Source organism: Schistocerca americana, chromosome 5 (assembly GCF_021461395.2).
Source record: "Schistocerca americana isolate TAMUIC-IGC-003095 chromosome 5, iqSchAmer2.1, whole genome shotgun sequence".
NCBI classification, from domain to species: domain Eukaryota; kingdom Metazoa; phylum Arthropoda; class Insecta; order Orthoptera; family Acrididae; genus Schistocerca; species Schistocerca americana.
Genome location: NC_060123.1, coordinates 370,475,155 through 370,502,288, shown reverse-complemented (window position 1 = coordinate 370,502,288; position 27,134 = coordinate 370,475,155). Strand labels below are relative to the sequence as shown.

General features: G+C 40.5%; 1 protein-coding gene across 1 annotated transcript in view; it reads left to right on the top strand.

Moving 5' to 3' along the window:
* LOC124615903 (HEAT repeat-containing protein 1) overlaps nucleotides 1-27,134 on the top strand; it is a 276,744-nt gene that overhangs the window by 56,379 nt on the left and 193,231 nt on the right. Inside the window, exon 5 of the mRNA XM_047144079.1 lies at nucleotides 11,972-12,284. Coding sequence (XP_047000035.1) covers nucleotides 11,972-12,284 — 313 coding nt within the window. The remainder of the gene's footprint in view (nucleotides 1-11,971; nucleotides 12,285-27,134) is intronic.

Below are 27,134 nucleotides of genomic sequence, written 5' to 3'. Positions count from 1 at the left end.
TATCCATCCACACATACACAGACACAAGCAGACATTTGTAAAGGCAAAGAGTTTGGGCATTTTTTGGGCAGAGATGTCAGTCGGGGCGGATGTACAGAGGCAAAGATGAAGTTGAAAGACAGGTGAGGTATGAGCGGTGGCAAATTGAAATTAGAAATTAGCGGAGATTGAGGCCTGGCGGATAGCGAGAAGAAAGGATATGCTGAAGGGCATCCTTTCTTCTTGCTATCCGCCAGGCCTCAATCTCCGCTAATTTCTAATTTCAATTTGCCGCCGCTCATACCTCACCTGTCTTTCAACTTCATCTTTGCCTCTGTACATCCGCCCCGACTGACATCTCTGCCCAAAAAATGCCCAAACTCTTTGCCTTTACAAATGTCTGCTTGTGTCTGTGTATGTGTGGATGGATATGTGTGTGTGTGCGAGTGTATACCTGTCCTTTTTTCCCCCTAAGGAAAGTCTTTCCGCTCCCGGGATTGGAATGACTCCTTACCCTCTCCCTTAAAACCCATATCCTTTTGTCTTTCCTTCTCCTTCCCTCTTTCCTGACGAGGCAACCATTGGTTGCGAAAGCTAGAATTTTGTGTGTATGTTTGTGTTTGTTTGTGTGTCTATCGACCTGCCAGCGCTTTTGTTTGGTAAGTTTCATCATCTTTCTTTTTATATATATATATATATATATATATATATATATATATATATATATATATATATTGCGAAAGCTTGAATTTTGTGTGTATGTTTGTGTTTGTTTGTGTGTCTATCGACGTGCCAGCGCTTTCGTTTGGTAAGTCACATCATCTTTGTTTTATATATATATATATATATATATATATATATATATATATATATATATATATATATAGAGGGAAACATTCCATGCGGGAAAAATATATTTAAAAACAAAGATGATGTGACTTACCATACGAAAGCGCTGGCAGGTCGATAGAAACACAAACAGACACATACATACACACAAAATTCAAGCTTTCGCAACAAACTGTTGCCTCATCAGGAAAGAGGGAAGGAGAGGGAAAGACGAAAGGAAGTGGGTTTTAAGGGAGAGGGTAAGGAGTCATTCCAATCCCGGGAACGGAAAGACTTACCTTAGGGGGGAAAAAAGGACGGGTATACACTCACACACACACACACACACATATCCATCCACACATATACAGACACAAGCAGACATATTTAAAGACCAATCTGGTCTTTTATGGTGTTTTATGATATGGGGTTTCATTTGTTGGAATGGCAGTTATAGGGCTACACATAAGTCTTCTGGATTGAAATACATCACAAGTATTAGTGAACTAACATGACAGCAAGAGCAGAACCAAGAATGTAAATCTGCTTGTTACAGTCATGTTTATAGCCTTACAAAATGATGTTTCGATACGCTTATTGTTCCGTTTAAAGATAAATCAAGTTGTGAAAACAGTGAACTGCCTGCACTTGAACTGAGGACACCATACTGCTCTCCTCCAGTTTATGTAAATAGCTATGGAAACTACTCATTGTGAAGGAAAGACTGGTTTGTATATCAAGAAAAATAATCAATTTTTGAAAATAGAAGTAATTGTGTAGATAAGAAAATCTATTCACCAAGTGGTGGCAGGAGACTGCATGTTTAAAAAGGTATTACAGTTAGCAATGTTTTGGAGCTTGAAGGTTAAGGAAGAGGGATGAAGGAAAAGGACTGGTGAGGTTTAGGAAAAGGGGCAGAGTTCAGAAAAGTCACCCAGAACCATGGGTCATAGGAGACTTACTGGTGGGATGAGGAGGAAAGACTTGTTTCTATTATTTTAGGAGAAATAAATAACCAAGAGAATGTCGTAGGATGGAGAAAAGAATGTTTTTAAAACAATGTAGCTCCCATTGTTTTCTATAAGTCTAAAGGAGACTGTTACATATATTGCACAAGTTATATATAAGATTATAATGCTGCATCACATGCAAATGTGTAATCAGGCCAGTGAGTGTGATTTTAATAATAGTAATAATAATAATAATAATAATAATAATAATAATCTGTTGGAGTGATACAGTGCAGACTAACTATGGCAGGACAAATCGGAAGCAGGTGTTGTCTGTCCCATTCCAGTATATGGGCACTTAGTTTGCCTACAACAGTCAGTATGGTAGAGTTACTGGGAGCAGTGGTTTAAAATGTCTGTCAAGTGTGTTAAGCGTGCAGTATTCCAGTCATCAGAATGCAGGAAGATCTTTGGAAGACATTAGACATGCCGGTTTTATATGCAGATTAGAATCTGGACCCACTCAACATGAGGTCGGGTGAGAATAAGTAACATCAGTTCACAGCATTGTGTAAGAGATTCCAGAAGGAAATAAACATTCCACAACAGTATGGGAATGGTCAACCAAATGCTGCACGTAACTGCTAATAGCAACTATCTCTCCTTTGTTATCCTACCTGTATTGAATTACAAACAGTTTTTATCAGAATATGTTTTTCATTGAATGGAAGAGTGTGTTCATTATACCTGCCTTATCACCTTGTGGATCCTAGACAGTTGGAGATCATTACACACAATTTCCTCCAAGATGATGGCAGTCTGCTTAGCAACTCGTGGAGCTCTACCAGTGATGTTGACCTATAGATGTACAGCATACTCTCAATTATCTTCGGTAATTGTGCACTTGAAAACTGCGGATAACCAGTAATTAAAGTACACATTAATGTGTTAGAGTTGTTAAAAAACAAAAATTAAATACAACTTCTTAATTAAAGTCACTTAACTAATGTTTGTAATAAATTCTACTTTATTCATCATATTACATGTGAGGATACAGTACTCCCAAAGAATAGAGTGCAAACCAGTTTCACATAATAACAAAATAGTCTTGAATTGATTTCTGTCTCAGTGAGGTAGCTTGTCTTTTACATATCGCACTACAAATTTTACACAGCACCAACTTTTCAGAAAGTTGAACATCTTTTTGCTGTTCCTGGTAGTCCAGTGATCCTTTGGCCTGTTGAAGTGCTGATGTATGACTGATGACTGTTTCTCAAATTAGAGGAATGTTACTGTTATTCACTCTCTTTGGATTTCCCTTGTACTCGTTGAACGGTAGTGCTGTCACTCAACATCTCATGACCTAGCTTGTGTGGTCCACATCAAACCATTCATAAATATTTTCTTTGTCAACAGTTTTGGACCATGGAATACTTTCCAAAACAGCTGTTAATGTTGCTAATGAGCAGTCTTAGTTGTCATTGGAATCACTGATTTAACCAATTTTAGGGCTAATGTTCCTCCATGAGTTGGCTATGGTTGATTGTTTTACATTACGTTATGCCTTTAACACTTCAAAAATTGTGTCTAGCACAGTTAATTGTTTCAAAACCATTTGAAGATTGCTGCCCCCATCAATAAGTTTGTGTAACAGATTGGCTGTAGAATTTTCTTTATGGCAGCAATGACTCCCTGATCCATTGGCTGAATTAAGGTAAGTATTTTATAAATGTCATGCCATCATCCGATTTCAGAACAACTTCATTTGGATGCGATGTTGCAGTGTCCAGTAACAATACAGCCCTTGCACATAGACCCTTCAATGTTAAATGTTCTTGCACATGTGGCATAAATCAATTATGGATCCATGTTGTAAATACTGTGCCGTCCATCCAGGCCCCTTTCTAGTGAAAATAGTGGACAGTTCAATTGGGCATTTCTTTTCCTTTGAAACAGCATGGTTTTTTAGCTTTATATATTATACCAAGCTTAACTTTATGTGATCTCGTACTGTTAGCACAGCCATCACAGTTTTCCTTTCCTTGCTTCATTTCTAACCAGGCGCACTACAGACTGCCTCAGAATCTGAAGTCTTTGCTGGTGAACACTTCCAAAACAGCCTTGTCTTCGTTGTATATTTGCTCCAGTTCCAAATTTTCTTGTGCAGTAAACTCCTCGAAATCATTACAAAATTCAAAACCACCCTTATTATCTGAACTTAATGTTTCTCCTTGGATGGTAATCTTGCGGATACCATGACAGTGTTTAAATTTCATTATCCAGCTGGAAGATGCAATAAAATCTCCTTCAATACCCAAGGATTTGAAAAGAAACTGGTCCTATTTGGTACATATTGGGCCAGATACGTCTGTGCCCTCTGCTCTTTTCTGCTGACACCATTCCAGTATGGCTGTATGGAGTTCTGTGATATAGATAATTTCAGAGCCTTCCGCTCTGACAAACCTTTAGATGGATCAAAACTACTAGCAAATTGAATAATTTTTTCTTTGTTTTTCCAAATATCACGGATTATAAATCATTTCTAGATTCCACGTATCAATTCTGCCATCTTCAAGTTTTTGTATCATTTCCAGTTTCCGCTGTTCCATTAGCACCACACACACATTGTTTATTACACTGTGATGTAACATGATGTTATTATTACTGGCGACTACTCCCCGGTAAAACAAAAATTTTCACTAGCTTAATAAATAAGTAAATAAATTAAATAAAATTGGAGAAATAGGCCATGGATAACCTGTTCATGGATAATCAAGAGTTTACTCACAAGGGACCTCCTGTCTTTTGAATAGAGAGAAAGCAAGGGATGTATCTCAATCATTGATTTCTCCCACATCTCAACAGCTCTTGCAAATATGGCTTAAAAGACTTCTCTACCTGATAAAAGTGTTGGCTGAAATGAAGCCGGCAACATGGAAGTATGCTTAGCAAGCCAGTCTGGATGCTGTATAGCCAGTTGGTTGTATTTATATGCAGTTAACAACTGCAGTTTGTTTGTGTTTCTCACTTTGATACAATGACTGTGCAGAAAATTGTTCAACTAATTCTCTGCGTGCACTGTCTATGGGAAGCATCTTTGATTAGTAATCAAAATTTCCTCGGTCCCACAGCTTAAATTTTGAATAAAAACCATCAGCATTGGTGACCGAAGGCTTCTAGCATAAGAAGTCAGCCTCATTCTGCCAATGGCCTTGTGAAAGAGGGCGGAGGAGCAGGCAGAGGTTCAGGTCTCTCTTGTCCTTGGGGTGGGAAACTGCTCCTAAATGCAGAAGAATCAGCAATGATCAATGGTATGAGGATGCAGAAAGCAATGGAAACCACTGCATTCAATACATATAATGTGTAGGCAAAGGATGTGTGGCCTATAATTGAAAAAGTGTCATGATGATCTCTCCATTGGTAAACAATTCCTGAATAATCCCCCATTCGGATCTCCGTGAGAAGACTACCAAGGGGAAGGTGACTAAGAAAAAGAGTGAACAACCAACAAAAGGATAATGTTCAATGAGTTGGGACGTGGAAATTCAGAAGTTTGAATGTGGTAGGGAAGCTAGGGAACCTGTAAAGGGAGATGCAAAGGCTCAATCTAGATATAGTGGGGTCAGTGAAGAGAAATTGAAACAAGACGAGGATTTCTGGTAAGATGACTATAGGGTAATATCAACAGCAACAGAAAATAGTATAAAGGGGATAGGATTCATTAGGAATAGGCAAGTAGGGCAGTGTGTGAGTCACTTTGAACAGTTCAGTGATCGGGTTGTTCTCATTAGAATCAATAGCAAATCATCACCGACAACGATAGTTCAGATATAGATGCCGATGTCAGCACTGAAGATGAAGAGATAGAGGAAGGATATGAGGATATTGATTGTTTAATTCAATACGTAAATGCAGTTGAAAATCTAATAGTCACCTGGGAGTGGAATGCATTTGTAAGGGAAGGAGTAGAAGAAAGGGTTATGGGAGAATATGGGCTTGGTACTGGGAATGAGAGAGGAGAAACACTAATTGAATTCTACAGTAAATTTCATCTAGTAATAATGAATACTCTGTTCACAAATCACAAGAGGGGGTGGTATACTTGGAAAAGGCAGGGAGAAATGGGAAGATTTCCTTTAGATTACATCATGGTCAGGCACAGATTCCAAAATCGGATACTCTTCTGTAAAGTGTACTCAGGAGCAGATGTAGAATCAGATCACAATGTAGTAGTGATGAAGAGTAGCCTGAAGTTTGAGACTATTCAGGAAGAATCAATTTGCAAAGAAGTGGGATGTGGAAGTACTAAGGAATGAAGAGATATGCCTGAAGTTCTGTAAAGCTATAGGTACTGCGATAAGAAATAGCTTAGTAGGCAATTCATTGAAAAGGAACGGACTTCTCTATAAAGGACAGTCACAGACGTTGGAAATAAAAGCATAGATGCAAAGGAGGTAAGTGCGAAGAAACCATGCATAATAGAAGAAATAATACGGTTGATTGATGAAAGGAGGAGGGACAAAAATGTTCTGGGAGACTGAGGAATTCATAAATATAAGTCACTAAGGAATGATATATCTAAAAACAAAGATGATGTGACTTACCAAACGAAAGTGCTGGCACGTTGATAGACACACAAACAAACACAAACATACACACAAAATTCTAGCTTTCGCAACCAACGGTTGCTTCATCAGGAAAGAGGGAAGGAGAGGGAAAGACGAATGGATGTGGGTTTTAAGAGAGAGTGCAAGGAGTCATTCCAATCCCGGGAGCGGAAAGACTTACCTTAGGGGGAAAAAAGGGCGGGTATACACTCACGCACACACACAAACATATCCATCCACACATATACAGACACAAGCAGACATATTCAAAGGCAAAGAGTTTGGGCAGAGATGACAGTCGAGGCGGAAGTGCAGAGGCAAAGATGTTGTTGAATGACAGGTGAGGTATGAGTGGCGGCAACTTGAAATTAGCAGAGATTGAGGCCTGGTGGATAACGGGAAGAGAGGATATATTGAAGAGCAAGTTCCCATCTCTGGAGTTCGGATAGGTTGGTGTTAGTGGGAAGTATCTGGATAACCGGGACGGTGTAACACTGTGCCAAGATGTGCTGGCCGTGCACCAAGGCATGTTTAGCCACAGGGTGATCCTCATTACCAACAAACACTGTCTGCCTGTGTCCAGTCATGCGAATGGACAGTTTGTTGCTGGTCATTCCCACATAGAATGCGTCACTGTGTAGGCAGGTCAGTTGGTAAATCACGTGGGTGCTTTCACACGTGGCTCTGCCTTTGATCGTGTACACCTTCCGGGTTACAGGACTTGAGTAGGTGGTGGTGGGAGGGTGCATGGGACAGGTTTTACACCGGGGGCAGTTACAAGGGTAGGAGCCAGAGGGTAGGGAAGGTGGTTTGGGGATTTCATAGGGATGAACTAAGAGGTTACGAAGGTTAGGTGGACAGCGGAAAGACACTCTTGGTGGAGTGGGGAGGATTTCATGAAGGATGGGTCTCATTTCAGGGCAGGATTTGAGGAAGTCGTATCCCTGCTGGAGAGCCACATTCAGAGTCTGATCCAGTCCAGGAAAGTATCCTGTCACAAGTGGGGCACTTTTGTGGTTCTTCTGTGGGAGGTTCTGGGCTTGAGAGGATGAGAAAGTGGCTCTGGTTATTTGCTTCTGTACCAGGTCGGGAGGCTGTTCAGAGCATCCTCCTACAGGCCAACCGCAAATTAGAACAGCATGCCACCCTCCACCTCAAAAATCTATCCAATCTCCTGGTTTCCCACCTCCAGAATGGCAACTCACTCACCCTTCACAACCTTTCCAGCAAACCTCAACCTCCTCTCATTGCACACAAACCCAGTCTCTCCCATCCACTCAATCTCCCACTTCCAGCTCCACTCCCTCCAAAACCTCAAAATTCCAATCAACACAATCTGGAACCACAACACCCTAATTCAGTAGTTAACCTTTCCTCCAAACCTCTCTCCCAATCCGAAACCTCTGTCCTATCCAAAGGCCTCACCTTCAGCCCCACTTCCAGATTCAACCAAACAGCCCTCGTCAAAGATTTACTGTCCTACACTCGTACTCTGCTGGAAATATCACTTTGCCACGAAGAAAAATGATCCTAATCCTACTCCTAATGATCCAACTCCCCAAGACACTATCCAAATTGAACCCTGCCTGGAACAGTTCCGTCCTTCGTCACAGTGGGACCCACCTCCTCTTCCTCAAAATCACCCTCTCCAAACCTTCCAGGAATTTCTGACTTCCACCCTTGCCTCTCAATCCTTCTTAAAAAACCTTAATCCTACTCCCAACATCACCACTGCTGAAGCCCAGGCTATGCGTGATCTGAAGGCTGACCGATCCATCGTCATTCTTCCGGCGGACATGGGTTCCACGACCGTGGTACTTGATCGTCAGGAGTATGTGGCTGAGGGACTGCGTCAGCTTTCTGACAACACCACATACAAAGTTTGCCAAGGTAATCCCATTCCTGATGTCCAGGCGGAGCTTCAAGGAATCCTCAGAACCTTAGGCCCCATACAAAATCTTTCACCTGACTCCATCAACCTCCTGACCCCACCGACACCCCGCACCCCTACTTTCTACCTTCTTCCTAAAATTCACAAACCCAATCATTCCGGCCGCCCCATTGTAGCTGGTTACCAAGCCCCCACAGAACGTATCTCTGCCTACGTAGATCAACACCTTCAACCCATTACATGCAGTCTCCCACCCTTCATCAAAGACACCAACCACTTGAAACTTCCTGGCAGATTAAAACTGTGTGCCCGACCGAGACTCGAACTCGGGACCTTTGCCTTTCGCGGGCAAGTGCTCTACCATCTGAGCTACCGAAGCACGACTCACGTCCGGTACTCACAGTTTTACTTCTGCCAGTACCTCGTCTCCTACCTTCCAAACTTTACAGAAGCTCTCCTCTCCTGGAAGGTAGGAGACGAGGTACTGGCAGAAGTAAAGCTGTGAGTACCGGACGTGAGTCATGCTTCGGTAGCTCAGATGGTAGAGCACTTGCCCGCGAAAGGCAAAGGTCCCGAGTTCGAGTCTCGGTCGGGCACACAGTTTTAATCTGCCAGGAAGTTTCATATCAGCGCACACTCCGCTGCAGAGTTAAAATCTCATTCTACACCAACTACTTTCTCGAACGACTGGAATCCTTACCCAATCTGTTACCCCCGGAAACCATCCTTGTAACCATTGATGCCACTTCCTTATACACAAATATTCCGCACGTCCAGGGCCTCGCTGCGATGGAGCACTTCCTTTCATGCCCATCACCTGCCACCCTACCTAAAACCTCTTTCCTCATTACCTTAGCCAGCTTCATCCTGACCCACAATTTCTTCACTTTTGAAGGCCAGACATACCAACAATTAAAGGGAACAGGCATGGGTACCAGGATGGCCCCCTTGTACGCCAACCTATTCATGGGTCGCTTAGAGGAAGCCTTCTTGGTTACCCAGGCCTGCCATCCCAAAGCTTGGTACAGATTTATTGATGACATCTTCATGATCTGGACTCACAGTGAAGAAGAACTCCAGAATTTCCTCTCCAACCTCAACTCCTTTGGTTCCATCCGTTGTGGGGGTGTTGTGAGGGTGACATGGTATTAGAAGGTGGAAAGTGTAACATGAGGCTGAAATGAAAATGAAAATAAAAATATATGGGGAGAGATAAAGGTGAACTAGAGAGTAACTGGAGATCTGTTGTGAAAAAAGGCGAAAAAGTGTTGGGTAAAGCTGGGCTATGTTGATCCTGTGGTGAACTTGGGTTGGTAGACAATGATGTGCTAAGGAACGAAATAAATAAGAAGTGCCAGGAAGCTAAGGCGAAATGGCTGTATGAAACGTGAAGCAATTGAAAAAGAAATGAGTGTCGAAAGCACTGACTCAGCATGTAGAAAGTCAAAAAAGTCTTTGGTGAAATTAAAAGTAAGGGTGGTAACATTAAGAGTGCAATCAGAATTCTACTGTTAAATGCAATTGAGTGAGTGGCTAATTGGAAAGAGTACATTGAAGGCCTCTATGAGGGCGAAGACTTGTCTGATGTTATAAAAGAAGAAACAGGAGTTGATACAGAGGAGATAGGGGGCCAAGTATTAGAACTGGAATCTGGAATTTAAGAGCTTCGAAGACTTAACATCAAATAAGTCAGAAGGGGTACCATCACAATTTCTGAAATTGTTGGGGGAAGTGCAACAAAATGGCTGTTCACATTGGTGTGTTGAATGTATGAGTCTGGCGATATACTATCTGACTTTCAGAAAAAAATATCATCCACACAGTTCCGAAGATTGCAAGAGCTGAGAAGTGTGAGAATTATCGCACAATCAACTTAACAACTTGCACTTCCAAGTTGTGAAAAGTATAACATATAGAAGGTTGGAAAAGAAAATTGAGAATGTGTTAGATGACAATCAGTTTGGCTCTAGGAAAGGTAAAGGCACGCACTAGAGAGGCAGTTCTTGCAGTTGATCATGGAAACAAGACTAAAGATAAATCAAGACCTGTTCATAGGATTTGGTGACCTGGAAAAAGCGTTTGACAATATCAAATGGTGCAAAATGTTTGAAATTCTGAGAAAAAAAGGGGTAAGCTGCAGGGAGAGATGGATAATATACAACATGTACAAGAGCCAAAGGCAAATAATAAGGGTGGAAGGCGAAGAACAAAGTGCTTGAATTAAAAAGTTAGTAGGACAGGGATGCAGTCTTTTGCCTCTACTTTTCAATCTATACATCGAAGAAGCAAAGATGGAAATAAAAGAAAGCTTCAAGAGTAGAATTAAAATTTGAGATGAAAGGATATCAATGATAAGATTTGCTGATGACATTGCTATCCTCAGCAAAAATGAAGAAGAATTATAGGACCTGCTGAAAGGAATGAACAGTCTAATGAGTACAGAATATGAATTGAGAGTAAATTGAAGAAAGATGAAAGTAATGAGAAGTAACAGAAATAAGAACAGCGAGAAACGTAATATCAGTATTTTTGCTCACAAACTTGATGAAGTTAAGGCAGCAAAATAACCAATGGAAGATGGAGCAAGGAGGACATCAAAAGCAGACTAACAATGGCAAAAAGGGCATTCCTGGCCAAGAGAAGCGTACTAGTACCAAACATGGACCTTAATTTGTGGAAGAAATTTCTGAGAATGTACATTTGGAGCAAAGCATTGTATGGTAGTGAAACATGTACTGTGGGAATACTGGAACAGAAAAGAATTGAAGCATTCGAGGTGTGGTGCTACAGGTGGATGTTGAACATTTGGTGGACTGATAAGGTAAAGAATGAGGAGGTTCTGCGCAGAATAGGAGAGGAAAGGAATATGTGGAAAACACTGATATGGAGACGGGACAAGATGATAGGACACTCGTTAAGACATCTGGGAAAGATAGATGGAGCGGTAGAGGCTAAAAACTGTGTAATACATCAAGCAAATAATTGAAGATGTAAGTTGCACATATTACTCTGAGATGAAGAGGTTGGCACAGGAGAGGAATTTGTGATGGACCTCATCAAGACTGCCAGAAGGGGGGCTGGGGGGGGGGGGGGGGGAGAGGTTTTCTTCGTAGTCTCTTTCCTGTTATTTGGAAGATAATAACAAGTAGAAAACATTCATCAGCATTGTTTTGTGGAAGACACCAAACATCTTAATGGCTTGAGAGTGCTTACATTATTGTTACCATAGTTAATGTTTCTTTTAGCTTCTTATAGTACTTCCTTACCCCCTACTTTTTCTGCATATCCCCCCACCATTCCCTGCTCTCTCTGTTAGCTTTTTTGTGTAAATTTGCCACACATTAATAAATTGCTGGTTGATTTGTGGTTAACATCTTGAAATTTCAGTATGTATACATATTCGTGCTTACGAATTTTCACCTTTAAGTAAACATTACTGTTTGTTTGTTTCTGTGTGTTGTGAAAAATTAGAACAGTGTCAAATAAGAGTAAAGACTAAAGGAAATAATAGCACAAAAACAGGTAGAGTTAAATATAAAATTTTGTTTAGTTTGTAATGAAGTGGATCTTCCAGAAGGAGAAAAGGTTTTTTATTCATACATCGCTAAGTACTGTCAGCCAATTATGGGAGTTCGTATTGGGTTTCAGAATACCTCCATTATTATTGGTTTACCTGTTAATTTTTGGGTGTAAAAATTTGTTTCTTTTTCTTCCAGATCTTTTATTGATACTTTTTATAAAAGTGAAGTAAATAATGATTCAGATAGTGTGGATAAAAATATCTTGGAAATATATTCAAGCCTGCTGAGTAGGATCGAAAAGCAGTATCCAAGCAAATTTGATGCAGCTGTTTGTAAACTGATGACAAACTCCAATACATCTGACAAGTGCAAGGAGTTGCTTCATTTTATGCCTGATGCAGCATTAAGGCAAGGAAATACAGCACTGTTTGAAAAGATAAATCATCCATCAGCAGATGTTCGCATAAAGGCAATAGAATATATGGGTTCAAAATACATGAAAATTAAGGTAAGACTTTAGTATTATTTTAGTTTCAACAGCCATAACAAATTCTGCCTGCCTGTTGGATGCAGTAAACTTCCCTTTATTTTGCTTCCTTTTCTACACAATTTCAACTTTGAAGCTAACCAAAGCATGACTGTTCTAATGGGTTGTGCTTATGTATAAATTTGAAAATGTCTTCACACCCAAAACTGTGTACTAATAGAAACAAAATAAAAGGAAGTTTTGCTTTATACAATGGCAAACAGTGTGGTATAATACTAGACTCCAGTGTTACATTGATTTGTGCATTGTATTGCTTCTTAGATGTTTTTTTTTCTGATTACCAATATGTTCGTATATTAGAAAGCTTTCTAAATAAAGTGAAGCTGTAGGTTTTGATAACTTAGTTTACAGGGGGCGTTTGAAAAGTCCGTGCAAAAATAAGAACTACTTACGTGTTTGGGTAAACCTTTTTTATTTTTCGACATAGTTTCCTTTTAGACTTATACACTTCGTCCAACACTGTTCTAATTTGTTGATCCCTTCCGAATAATAGCAATTGTCTAAGTGTGCAAAATAGCTATTAGTTGGTGCAATCACCTTCTCGTTTGAATAAAATCTTTGTCCCGCCAGCCATTTCTTCAAATTGGGGAACAAATAGTAGTTCGAGGGAGCCAAGTCTGAAGAATAGGGGGGATGTGAAACGAGTTGGAATCCTGTTTCCATTAATTTTGTGATCACAATTGCTGAGGTGTGTGCTGGTGCACTGTCATGACAGAAGTGTGTGCTAGTGCACTGTCATGACAGAAAAGGATTTTTTTGTGGTTCAATCGCCGGTGTTTTTCTTGTAGCTCGGGTTTCGAATTGTCCAGTAATGATGAATAATATGCACCTATAACAGTTTAACCCTTTTCCAGATAGTTGATTAGTATTATCCCTTGCGAGTCCCAAAAGACAGTCACCATAACCTATCTGGCCGAAGGACTGGTCTTCACCTTTTTTGGTGCAGATTCTCCCTTGGTAACCCATTGTTTAGATTGTTGTTTGGTCTTAGGAATAGAGTAATGTATCCATGTTTCATCCACAGTGATGAAATGACGCTTAAAGTCCTGCGGATTCTTCCTGAACAGCTGCAAACCATCCTTGCAACACTTCAGACGACTCCGTTTTTGGTCAAGTGTGAGCAGTCGTGGAACCATCTTGCCGATAGCTTTCTCATGTTCAAATGTTTATGCAAAATATTATGTACCCATTCATTCGATATATCCACAGCACTACCAATCTGATGCATTTTAACTCTTCTGTCATCCATCCCCATATCACGAATTTTATCAATGATTTCTGGAGTCGTAACCTCCACAGGACGTCCAGAATGTTCATCATTTGTCCCCATATGGCCACTCTGAAAATTTTGAAACCCATTATATACTGTTCTAATCGAAGGTGCAGAGTCACCGTAATGTTTGTCAAGATTCTCTTTAGTCTCTTGAGGCATTTTGCCTTTCATAAAGAAATGTTTAATCACCACATGAAATTTTTTGTCGTCCATTTTTTGACAGCCACTTGACTTCCTTGATTCACACAAGTGCCAAACACAAAGAAATGGACCAATATGGCTGAAACTTGCTATGCATTCTTTCCAAAGATGCTACTAACTAAACGTGACCTCGATATGCACCGGTGGTGCCATGTCTCGGACTTTGCACGGACTTTTCAAACATCCCTCATACTTACATGAAACCTAGACTGATTTTCCGGTTATGCAAATAATGTCAAAAATTACTTTTAACCCTTGTTGTTGACTTATTTATCAGGTTAAATTCCATATATAAAGCAGATTTGTTTGTAATGGATGTAATTTTCCCATTTACTACTGACCAAGGTCAGATTTGGCTCTTTTTTTTTTTTTTTTTTTTTTTTTAGTGTCCAGCCATGTTAATGATTGATTTTATTTTTTTCTGGTCCAATGTTTGTGTGGAGTGAAAACAAGACTGCCTATACATTACACAGTGGATTATTGTTTGACTTTCTATAGCCAAACAAAGAGAGGGAAATAGAAAAAATAGAGTATCAAATTGACTAGTGTGAGTTATAGTTTTGCAGAGAAAGATTTAAATGCTTGAAAGTAATCAGGGTACTTGAGAAAAACTTCATTACCAGTTTGAGCGATCATTGAAATATTTCATGAGCAACTGCTGCTGTGTAAACGAAGCGTCAAAAACATGTCAAATCGCTGCATACATTGAAACCTCTAACTTTCATGAGCAACTGCTGCTGTGTAAACGAAGCGTCAAAAACATCTCAAATCGCTGCATACATTTAAACCTCTAACTTTATCTTGATGTACATGCTGTTAATAATATTAAAATACTGATTTATATTCAAATATTTTGTATTTCATTCTTTCTGAATTAAACTTGAATTATTTTTAGGAAAAGGAAAAACAACAGTCAAATGTTTTATTAAATGAGTTGTCTAAAAGTAAGGAATAAAATAGGTTAGAGAAACGTTTGAAGCATCTTTGAAAGATGTTTGAAATCATTTACAGCAAACGAGGTGCTGAATGAGAATTTAAAAATTAGTATTTAACTTAGAATCCTAGAATTTGTGGACTACTAGAGGGCATTTGTGTGGTGCATTATGTAAACTGTTCAGTCTCATTTGGTGAGCATGATTTCAATCATCATTCAAAGTCATGCCAATTTTTTCTTTAATCTGTTTTATTTCTTTCATTTAGGCAAATCATTTCACAAAACATTGGACCATTTTTCTTTCAAATTTTCTTTTTCTTATGTGTAAAAGTGGGGTACCAACCTAGCTGGGCACCCAAAAATATGTCTATCAATTGCACTTCAAACTGATAAAAGGTGATGAAATGTGTTATTTCTTTTACAGCAGTGAGTATTGGGCTGATATTGCTTAGCATTAAGTTAATGAAATCATATTTCTTTTAGCAAGTTTTGTGTAGACTCTAATGCAATAAAATAACCCTTGCTCCCTTTCTCCACGTGTATGTGTGTGTGTGTGTGTGTGTGTGTGTGTGTGTGTGTGTTCTCATTTTCATAGTTTACTAATACAGTTAGATACGGCAGTTTACTGTGATAATGTGTGAAGACCATCCGTAATACCACGAACTGCGTGGAGTATCTTTCATGCGATAAATTTCGTAGCTGTGGCAGTGTGGTGAATAGTGCTATAAACACTGTGATATCTGCATAATATTTCAAAGTGTGTGAAATGTTGCGCAGTGATATAACCTTTGTTAAAAAAATGAGATACGAAAAAACTCTTTTGGGAAATGAAAATTAGGCATCTTATGGTAGTTACAGGAAATACAGCTTCATTTGCATAGTTTATTCAAGACTATTAATCTTTGGGCGCATCATGCATGAAATATGTTTGCTTATTTGCAGAAGAATTATGGTAATAAGTATCCAGATGATGGAAAATTCAACTCAAAACTGCATTGTGCTTCTTGAATCGAAAAGGAATGCAGTCATTTTATCTTATACATTGAAACCTTTTTTCCCAAGTACAGAAGAAACATATACAACTTTACTGTTGGGAGGCACATTACAGTGCCGAGAACTGTTAATTTTTTACTTTAAAATGTAAACTCCTTGAAAATAGCTTCGAAAACAATTTTAGTAAACACTCCTAAAATTGAATGCCAAGCGTTTATTTGATAGGAAAAAATGATAGTTAACATAGAATGCTATGTTTGATAATAAAATATTATTGTTTAATATTTACATTTAATTTAATTATATTTAATTTAATTTTGCGGCTAAATGCGGTTTATAACAGATGAAATGAAGTTCTGAATGTTATATGAAAGTTATCTCTTCTTCAACAAATTCATTATGCTAGTTTGTTTAAGAGATCTTCAGTGTGAGATTTGTGAGAAAACGTCGGTTCTCAGTGAATCTAGACCCGCTGGAAAGCTGTCGGGTACAGACACTTACCACACGGTAGGAAATTTTGGACGGGTTTCAGATGTTTACGCCAAGTGTTAAAATGACTGAGCAGCTCTTCCATCCTCACCTTCTGTTGCAAGTTATCAGATATGTTATCTTTTCAAACTTTGATTACTTTTTTTTACTATAAAAATCCAGCAACCAGCCACTCTTTTAATGCGTTTTATTTATGCCAAAGTAAATAAACAAAAACATTATGAAAAAGATACAGCGGAAATGCTGAGTCACAGATAGGCAACCCAAACAGACGATCAGACAAAGCTTTCGGCCAAACAGGCTTCATCAGACTAGGCAACAAACACAGACACACTCATGCAAAGGCAACTTATACACACATGACTGCAGCCTCTGGCTGCTAAAGCCAGACTGCAAGCAGCAGCGCATGAATGGAGAAGCAAAGTGGGTGTTGCGGTTAAGGAGGAAGTTGTGGTGGGAAGGCCCATTATTACCCCCAACCTGCCCTCCTTTATAAAAGATACTGACAATTTCCTCCACTGACTCTCCACAGTTCCTGTTCCTTTACCACATGATGCCCTGCTCCTCACTATTGATGCTTCCTCCCTTTACACCAACATCCCTAATGCCCATGGCCTTGCCACTATTGAACAGTACGTTTCCCAACGCTCGATGGATTCCAAACCTACGACCTCCTTTCTAGTCGCTATGACCAACTATATCCTGATCCACAGTTACTTCTCTTTTGAAGGCATCACTTACAAACAAATTTGGGTTACAGCTATGGGCACCTGCATAACACCATCCTATGCCAACCTATTCATGGGCCATCTAGAAAAATCCATTCTAACCATCCAGAATACCAAATCCCTCACTTGGTTCACATTCATTGATGACGTCTTTGTAATCTGGATTGAGGGTGAGGACACAGTATCCACATTCCTCTAGAAACTCAACATCATCTCCCCCATTCACTTCATCTGGTCCTCCTAACCCAACAAGCCACTTTCCTAGATGTTGACTTCTGTCTCAAAGATGGCCACATTAAGTATCTCTGTCCATATTAAAACTACCAACCACCAGCAATACCAACAGTTTGACAGCTGCCACCCATTCCATACAAGAAGTCCCTTCCATAATGCCTAGCCACCTGTAGCTGTTGTATCCGTACTGACAAGCAGTCGCTCCCGAAAAACACCAAGAGTCTCGTTGAGACCTTCACAGACCTAATTACCCTCCAGACCATGTACAAAAACAGATCTCCCATGCCTTGTCTCACCAGGTTAGGTAGAGGGCAGGAGGGGGGGGGGGCTGCAAAAAAGGAGAGAAGTAAAACAACTATTGGTGCATTGGTGGAATAGAGGGCTGTGTACTGCTGGAATGAGAACAGGGAAGGGGATAGGTGAGTAAAGGACAATGACTAACAATGTTTTGAGGCCAGGATGGTTACAGGAACATAGGGTATATTGTAGGGAGAGTTCCCACCTGTGGAATTCAGAAAATATGGTGTTGGTGGGAAGGATCCAGATGGCACAGGTTGTGAAGAAGTCAAAAGAACATTGTGTTGGGTAGCATGCCCAGCAACTGGGTGGTCCAGGTGTTTTGTGGCCACAGTTTGCTAGTGGCCATTCGTGTGGACAGACAGCTTGTTGACTGTGATGCCCATGTAGAATGCTGCACAGTGGTTGCAGCTTAGCTAGTAGGTTATATGAGTGGTTTCACAGATAGCCGTGCCTTTGATGGAATGAGTGATGCTTGTAACTGGACTGGTGGTGGGAGAATGTATGTGAAAGGTCTTGCATCTAGGTGTATTACAGGGAAAAGAACCATGAGGCAAGGGGTTGGGAGCAGGGGTTGTGTAGGGATGGACAAGAATATGATGTAAGTTCAGTGGGCAGTGGAATACCACTGTGGAAAGGGTGGGTAAGATAGTGGGTATGACATTCCTCATTTCAGGGCATAGCGAGAGGCAGTTGGAACCCTGGCGGAGAATGTGATACAGTTGTTCCAGTCCTGGGTGATATTTAGTAATGAGTGGAATGCTTGTCTGTGACCATACTGACTGATCATTGATTGGAAATGGCTTTGTTTTCCTACTTGGAGACCGTTTGCTGCCATTCATGGACTGCATGTTTCCAAACAAAGATGGAATTTTTATGAATGATGACGTGCCATGACCCGGGCCCACAGTTGTTTGCGATTGGCTTGAAGAACATTGTCATCAGTTCGAGTGAATGATTTGGCCACGCAGATCACCTGACATTAATCCCATTGAACATTTATGGAACCTAGTCAAGAGGTCATTTTGTGCACAAAATACTGTACTGGGAACACTTTCACAATATGGGCAGCTACAGAGGCAGCATAGCTCAGTATTTCTGCAGTGAACTTCCAACAGCTTGCAAAGTCCATGGTGCACTATGCCAGCAAAAAGGAGGTCCAACACAATAGTATGAAATATCCCATGGCTTCTGTCACCGCAGTGTAGATGCTACCTAAAACGTCATGTACACAGTGTACCTGTTGTCAGTAGTATTGATTTTACCATAATATAAACCTGCGTACAACTTACAGTTTGCAAGAAAACTAAAAGAATAAATTATTAGTGCTCATTAACAAGCCTTTTTCCTCAGAGAAATAAATCCATTGTGCTACATTGTCTGCTTAGGGAAATTCAGTAGGATCTACACCAAAAAGTGCTGAACTTAAGATCCTTTCTCTGAAACAACCCAGCCAGTGAAAGCGGGCAACATAATTATGATAGGATTCAGTGATTACCACATGCACTGGAATTAATGTAAGGTACTAGACCTTGAAATTTCAGATATTTATTAATAAAAAAATTAGAAAAAGTGGGTGTAATTTGTGTAGCAAAAGCTTGATATATAGGCAGTAAAACTGCCAAAAGCAAAGTACCCATTGCTATATGTCTTATAAGTTCATGCAGGTATGGCTGTCAGCAGTGTAAATATAGCTTCACTCAAAAGCAGATTTTTTCATTGCTTGGATAACCCAAGAACAATATGAAAGAACCTCCTATAATTACAATAAGAAAATGAAAGAACCTTCTATAATTACAATGATAAAATGAAATTCAAAGATAAATAAAAAAATGTAGAATTGCTTCAGCTGAAGAACTTCACACTAGGTATGAGTTTGAACAACTCAATAAAGAGCTGCAAATCATGAGATTAAATAGCAGTTATGCACATGTGCGAGTCAAACAGTTGTGACCAGTTCACGAAAATTATCAGCCTATTTCTGATGGTTCCCAGCCAGATGTGTCTGGTTTGGAACCTCTGTTCGAACAGGTTACTGTGAATCAGGAGCAACTGAAAGTAGTTAGCTGCACTTCCTGAATGCTGTTTCAGTACTGCATATGCTGATGATGGTTCTGGTCTGCTGCTTGTAAAGACCTGCTGTCCTACAGCTGCCAAATCTGAGCAATTTTGCTTAGGATCAAACAATAGTGATTTGGGGTGTTTGTTATTTGTGGTCTTGTAATAGTGACATTTGAAGCATTTACATGATACCTTTCCCAGATAGGACATCCCGGTTGACAATGCCATACAATCATTTCATTTCTGTATAATATCCCCAGGTTGCTCATCACTTTTTTGCATGTGTGCCGCAAGCTTGGGGTTCTTAACAATTGTGGCATTTTTCTCTTCGTATGCTGCAGTTCTATTCTGTGGTTATTTCTTTCTATTTGACTAAACCTTCAACGGATACCCTATTTGATGTTGACTCACAGCCATTCCCCTGGTCTCTCATTTCAGTTTTTCAATTTAATTTTTCTGTTAAATCCTACTCACCTTTTTGTTTATTTACAAACATCCCTGATTACATGGTTTGATCTCCATGTTCAAAATTTTTCCCATTTTGGGAAGCTTGTCCAATATCCTGCCTAACGACAGACCATATGAGGAGTTGCAGGTATCTATATGGTGGTTGGTAGCCCTTGACTGTGCGTAGAACATGCTGCTGGTACCTGCTACATTTCCTCCTTATGAATGCTGAGGAGTTGCATCTATCTCATTTACAAACTGCAGACTACAGGCAACAGTCTTCGTGCCTGGTGGCCAGTGCTTAGGTGGGATGGCTCACTTTGAAGAACCTTTGATTGGAGTAAGTGGCATCGTGGCAGACCAATTGACTGAAGAGAATTAAGTTGAACCATACGGGTGATCTTATGGTCCCAGCAGTCTTACCAGGGTGATTAACTCACTTTAATATGGGAGGATATAACCTCAACAAATTTCCCTCATTAGGTACGAATCAAGATGAAAGCTGACCTGTCAAGAAGGAAAGAGATGTGTGCCTCAAATTCCAAGTCTGTATGAGGACTGACAATGAATCCTTAAATACCTAACCATTATTATTTGTGGACTAAACGCAATACATGTATAGTGACTTCATCTCAATAAACAAAATACGAAACAGATCTGTAATGCTCAGTCTTGGACATTAAGCTGCAGCAAATTCAGCAGCAGCTGAGTCACAACTACCTCTCACAGGAATCTAAATAAATTCAAAAGTATAATCTTCCACAGGAACATTAAACATCAAACAAATGAAGAATTATATGCTGATTTGAAATGGTATCAAGTCAGTTTTATCCTTCAGGTCCAACGAAGGCTTATAAATAACAAAGTAGACATTGGAGCACTTATCTTGGACATTAAGAGTGGCTTACTACCAGTGTTACGGTCCGTTGGGCTGATGAAAAGCCTTACGTACCACCCACCATGAAGTGCTTCAAATGTATGAAATTTGGCCATGTGTCATTTAGGTGTGCAAATGAACCTATCTGCGGAGATCGCAGATGACTACTACACAGGGTGGCAGGGTGGCCCCGCCCACCCTTTGTACCACCATCTTGCTGCATCAGTTAAGGTGAGGATCACTCCCCACCCACCCACCCACCCACACACACACACACACACACACACACACACACACATTGATCACCAACACGCCATGTTGCAAGAGGAGAATATACTATCGAAGAGTTCAAGATCTTTGATCGTTTAATGTATCAAGAAACCAGATGACAGTAAGTTAATCCCCAAAAAGTAACCCTTCCATCAAAGACAAACATACACTATCCCTCCTTTCTTGCCACTGGGCCCTGTCAGCCATCTTAGTTCATACATTCATGTGATGGAGGGGACTCCCCAGCTTCCCCTCTCTCTTACATCTGCATCTGTGCTGGGTACCTCACTCTCCTCCACTCATGTAATAAAGATCTCTACCTGACTGAAATCTCCTAGTAGAGGGTTGCTCTCTCCTGGTCCTACTATCCAACCACAACCCAGTCCCCTAATAACTACCAGCAGCTTCAAGAGGTCGCAGAACAATCCATTCCTCATCTGTGCCAGACTCAGATCCTGATACTCCTCCTTCTGAATCCAAATCCCACAAGGAGGAAGAAAGAAGAAACCAAATTTCAATACAGATCCAGTAGCCCCAGGTTCCTTTTAAGTCTCCTCCTCTGCTGTCAGAATCATGCAATCAGGTGACAACCAACACCTAGTGCCAACCCAAACTGAATTGTCATAAACAGTTGTATTCTTTACTTACTGTCATTAGACTCACATGCAGACATAATCCAATGGAATTGTAATGATCACTGTTGCCACATTGCTGACAAACACTTGCCCTTGCTTTAACCAGTGGTTTGCATAGCTCTTGAGGAAACCTGATTTCTTACAACATATTCACCCATTTTATGTAATTGACAAGCCTATTATAAGAACAGAACTGGCCCTGAAAGAGGCTCTAGTGGGGCATGTACGATGGTCCTCTAGTGACCGAATATCACCTAATGCCATGATGGAAGCAGTGGCAGTGTGCCTGAAAAGAATAAGAAGAAGAATAGAATTACCTTTGTAATGTCTGTTGGCCCCATCTGTGCCCCAGGGAGAAAGGGATGATGTACTGTGAGATCGTTGATTTGGCTACTCGTATCTTTTCTTGTACTGGGCAGTTTCGAAGCCCATAACCTTATATGGGGCAGCACTAAGACCACTAACTGTGAGAACTCATTAGTTCAGTTGGTTTTAAATCTTGACCTCTTATACTAAAAAACAGCTCTCCATTCATTTTAGTACAGCACATGGATGCTTTGCAGCCTTCAACTTTACGATCTGTTTATCCTATTACTCAGTGGAAGGATCACGATGATCTCTATGGTAGCGATCACTACCTGATCATTTTATCCTAGCCACATCAATATTGGACATTGCCCCCCACCCCCACCACACACACACACACACACACACACACACACACACACACACACCTCTCATCCCCCACGTTTTGTTAATAAGAATGCTGATTGGGACACATTTAACACTTCCTTAATGCTTCATATGCTTCCCCTGGTGATATCACTTTCTTCAAGATCTCTCTGCTTGAAGCCAGTCCTATGATGGACACAGGATGTCACTGAGGTCATTAAATGCACTTCAGCAGTACAGGGTGAGTCAAAAAGGGCTTTCTTTGGAATGATATAGAAATTTATTGAGGAAACTCACAGAATCATTTTGTAGCAAACAACCTAAGTTTGAGTCATGTAGTGCATCAGTACCTAATCCACCACCAGCCCAGTTAAAATGTCTATTTTCACTGGTGCGGAGTATACTCACTCTGCAACTGATGTTCGGTGTAAGTTTTGCACTGAATATGCTAAGAAATCCCCAAGCAGGCCTGCTGTTGCCCTTAGGAAATTGAAAGCGTATGGCCCTTTCTTCTTCATGCAAAAAACTGTCACTGATATTGTCTGTCTGGATACGCTTGAAAACATTTTAATTCTACTGACCAGTGAGGATGACCGAGATGGGCTGGTTTACTACCAGCAAGATGGTACACTACCTCATTTCCTCACGGAAGTTCGAGATTATCCTTGATAATCACTTCCCAGGTCAGTGGATTGGACATGAAGGGTCAATCGCATGGCTACCTCACTTCCCAGACTTGACACCAGTGGATTTCTTTCTCTGGGCTTTCATTGAAGATCATGTGTGTGTTCCTCCCCTACCAAAAGATTTAGCGACCTGAAAAATCGAATCCAAGCTGCCGTTGCACAAGTTACACATGATTTGCTGCGAGTGTTGGAAGAAATTGATTACTGATGTTACGTTTGTTGCAACACAAACGCTAGTCACATTGAGTGAAAATAACACTTGACACTTTCATGTGAAACATGACATTGTTTGCTACAAAATGATACATCTACCAGTTCAGTAAGGTATCTCAGTACATTTCTGTATCATTCCAAAGTTGCAAAGTCCTTTTTGACACACCCTGTTTGTAAATTGACTGATATCCTAGGCTTCCATAAGGATGACACAGTGAAAGCTGTCACTGCTGTCACCACTGTCAATGTGGCGATGCACTTCGCCCAAGTATTATCATTTGTAAACTATCCTCCTCCTGCCTTCTGTTTCCACACAAGACGAACAGATAGTGCCATCCAGTATTTCAATACAGAATCTTTGGAACTCTAAAACACATCTCGGCACACAGACATTCTCCCAAAATACAGCTCTGGTTCCTGACTGGATACAAATCAAATGTTAGACTATTTACCTATAAAATGCAAGACCCACATCTTTATTATTTTTAACTGAATCTGATTTGAGGGCAAGTTCCCACTCCTGTGGAGAGAAAGTATTATTATCCGAGTTTTGTAACCAGGAAACACCCCATAAGAGGCGGATAGCTACAGACCATTCTGTCTTACCAGTGTCCTATGTAAATAGGTTGAGCACATGGTAATCCAGTGACTCTGCTAGACCCTCAGCATGGATGGCCTCTTGTGTAATTCATAGTGTGGATTTCACGTGGGTCGGCCTACAAGTGATCACCTACTCAGAATGGCTTTTACCCGGTGTCAGCATCTCATAGCTGTCTTCTTTGTCCAGTTTATCTGTGCCAAAAGTTGCATCATGCATTTTTGCTGACATATTGCTGTTCCATTTATGAAAGCTTAATCAGACATGTCAGATAAAATCTAATGTCCTACATCTTCCAGAGTTTGGGTTGTTCCATCTAGAGGCAGAGATCAACTAGCCATCCAGAACATTTGAATCAATACCTTCATTTTATGATACTTAATTAAGGCTTCCAGAAAAATGGTACTGGTCAAGAATTGCAGTATCAGCTCATCTACAGTCTATTGGTTATGACTTTTGCTTACCTCTTCTCAATACTCTCACTATGTCGTATTTGGGAACATCCTAACATTTCTTGCATTACCAACAGATTCACCTGGACCTTTCTCCTCTTGGTCCAAAGGATGTCATAGAACCCTTGCTTTTTTGCCATTTGTTCCTCTCGATATTCAGGTGAATACTCTAATCCTGTTAGTGTTTATCTGGATGGCTCAAATTCTGAAGATGGGACAAGCTATGCCTTCACATGCATCAGGACAAATGAGCAACACTCCCTGCCTAATGGATGCTACTCATTTGTGGCAGGATTTATGGCAGTACACCCAACCCCATCGCATGAGTCTGTCCTCACCTGTAGTGACTGAATGAGGACTGTGAGGCTATAGCCCACTGTTATTCTTAGCATTCTTTTGTAACACAAGTACAAGATCTCTTCCTAGACTTTTGCAACATTGGGAAAATGGTGGTATTCCTCTGGCTTCCCTGTAATATTGGTATCTCGAGGAATGAACTTGTGGATTGGTTCACCACAGAGGATATTGGGAAGGATACTTTGGAAATAAAGATAACAGGCTGCAATAGGTGGGCAACATTGTACCACTGACTCTTACATGGAGAATCCCCGAAGTGTGGGACATACTTTTTGAAACCATCTTCCATATGGAGCTGAGTGTAAGATGATCCTGAAACAAGACAACCCCCTCTTCCTTTTTTTTTTTTAATAGGCTTCTTGGGAATATTTTATTTTTAACATAATGTGACTTACCAGAGTTACAAACTGTTTTACTGATATAAAATAACTGACTAAAAAAAGTTATCATTATACCTATTTTAAACTTTGTTTATTGATTGTCTACATTTTGATAATAAGAGGAGATAAAAAATAAACAAAAAGAACTGCCTTACCTAATTTTTATTTTCACTTTCTTTATTGCTTACCATCCTTGTGATATCAGTAACTGTAATTGCGCACATCATTGCCATCATCGTTATCATCACCATTGTTGTCATCATAGTTATTATCACTGGTATCACTATCTTCATTTGTAAACCTACTGGCATTTCTTTCTTCCTGACACTCCTCCCATCGTATGTCATCTTCTGAGCCATGCATAGCCTTATTGGATATGCAGTGCTTTTTGAATCATTTCACAATAGATTCACTTGAGATTCTGCTCCAGGCAGTAAGGATCCACCACTGGCCCCTCCTGGATACTGGGAGATTCTTTAACTCCCGTCCCCTTGCGGTGAAGGCATGGTATCGTTGAAGAAGTCAGTCACGGCAAAGCTGTCACATGTGAACCTTAGATGATTACTTGAAGATGTGAGGTCATGCTACTAGAAATTATTATGAGGGTGAATCAGAAAGAAGTTAAACCACCTTGCTGCAAAAGCATACTCTGTGTCGTGACCATGGCCAGTGTGTAGCGTGTGACAATAAAGGCTGAAATGCCTGGTAGGATGGGTGGTGTGATATCCTGTCGTGTTATGTATGCGGTGCGGGCTAGGCTCAGTGGAGTGTCAACTGGATGTTCATTCAAAATTGGAGGTGTGAGCATCAATCAGATTTCTGTGGGCTAAGTGGCTCAATTGCATAGACATTCATTGTGAAATAAAGCGGTGTAAGCAATTTGATACAGGACGCACACATCTCACTGGTGAATATTGCAAAGGCAGGCCAGTACCGTTGCAAATGTTGACTGTGTGGATATGATCTTTAGAGAGGATTGGCGCACAACACTGCAGGAAAGTGCCAGCATGCTGAACATTTCGTATGGCAATTCGTTCTCCATTGTTCACCAGCACATTGGATATTATAAACTGTGTGCTGGTTGGGTCCCACAGGTGCTCACAATATTCACAAGGGACAACGTTTCCAATCATCACTAGCATTTTTAACAGTATTCTGTGAAGGGCAGTGAGATTCACCAGAGGGCACAAAACGTGGGTGCACCACTTCTTTGCCGAAACAGAGTGTGCATCAGTGGAATGGGTGCAAACCACATTACCACGATGAAAGAAGACCAAGGCCTAACCGTCAGCAGGAAAAGTGATGGCAACAGTGTTCTTTGATGTGGAAGGTGTGGTAGACATGTAATTTATGCCCCAAGGCACGACAATCAACAAACATTAAACCGGTTGTGTAAGGCAATTAAAGAAATGCGCCAGGGAAAGTTGAGTGCCAGTGTGGTTTCCTTGCATGATAACACAACACTACACATGGCCCGCCAAATGTCCAAACGTCAGAACTGTTGCAGAGATTCAAGTGGGAGGTATGGCAACATCTACCATACAATTATCATGTGTTGTGTTCAGCAAGATGAATGAGGACCTTGGTGGATGACGATTCTGAAACGATGAGGAGGTGAAAGCAGCTGTACCAGGTGGTTAGGTAACGCTGGAGACCTACAGGCAGTTGTTCTTTCAGGATCATTTTCCTGTGAAAAATTGCGTGTGATAGAAGCTTACTTCCGTCTGCTAGTGCACCCAGCATTACCGCTATTCTTGTCTTCTCACTGCCAGAACTCCTTATAGAAACACTTTCAATGCCCTTTACATCACTAGTAACATTTGATGGCACATTGAAATAAACAGATGTCTGATCAGCATTGCCCTTGTGGCTTAGCAAATAGTCATGCCGTTTCCTAAGATTGATTATATTATGCTAATATATAAGTAATTTTTCATGATATACCATGGATAGTCGCTGAGCTATAGCATAGTTCTGTGTTGTAATATAAGCACTGGCCTCTTTATCATTCTCG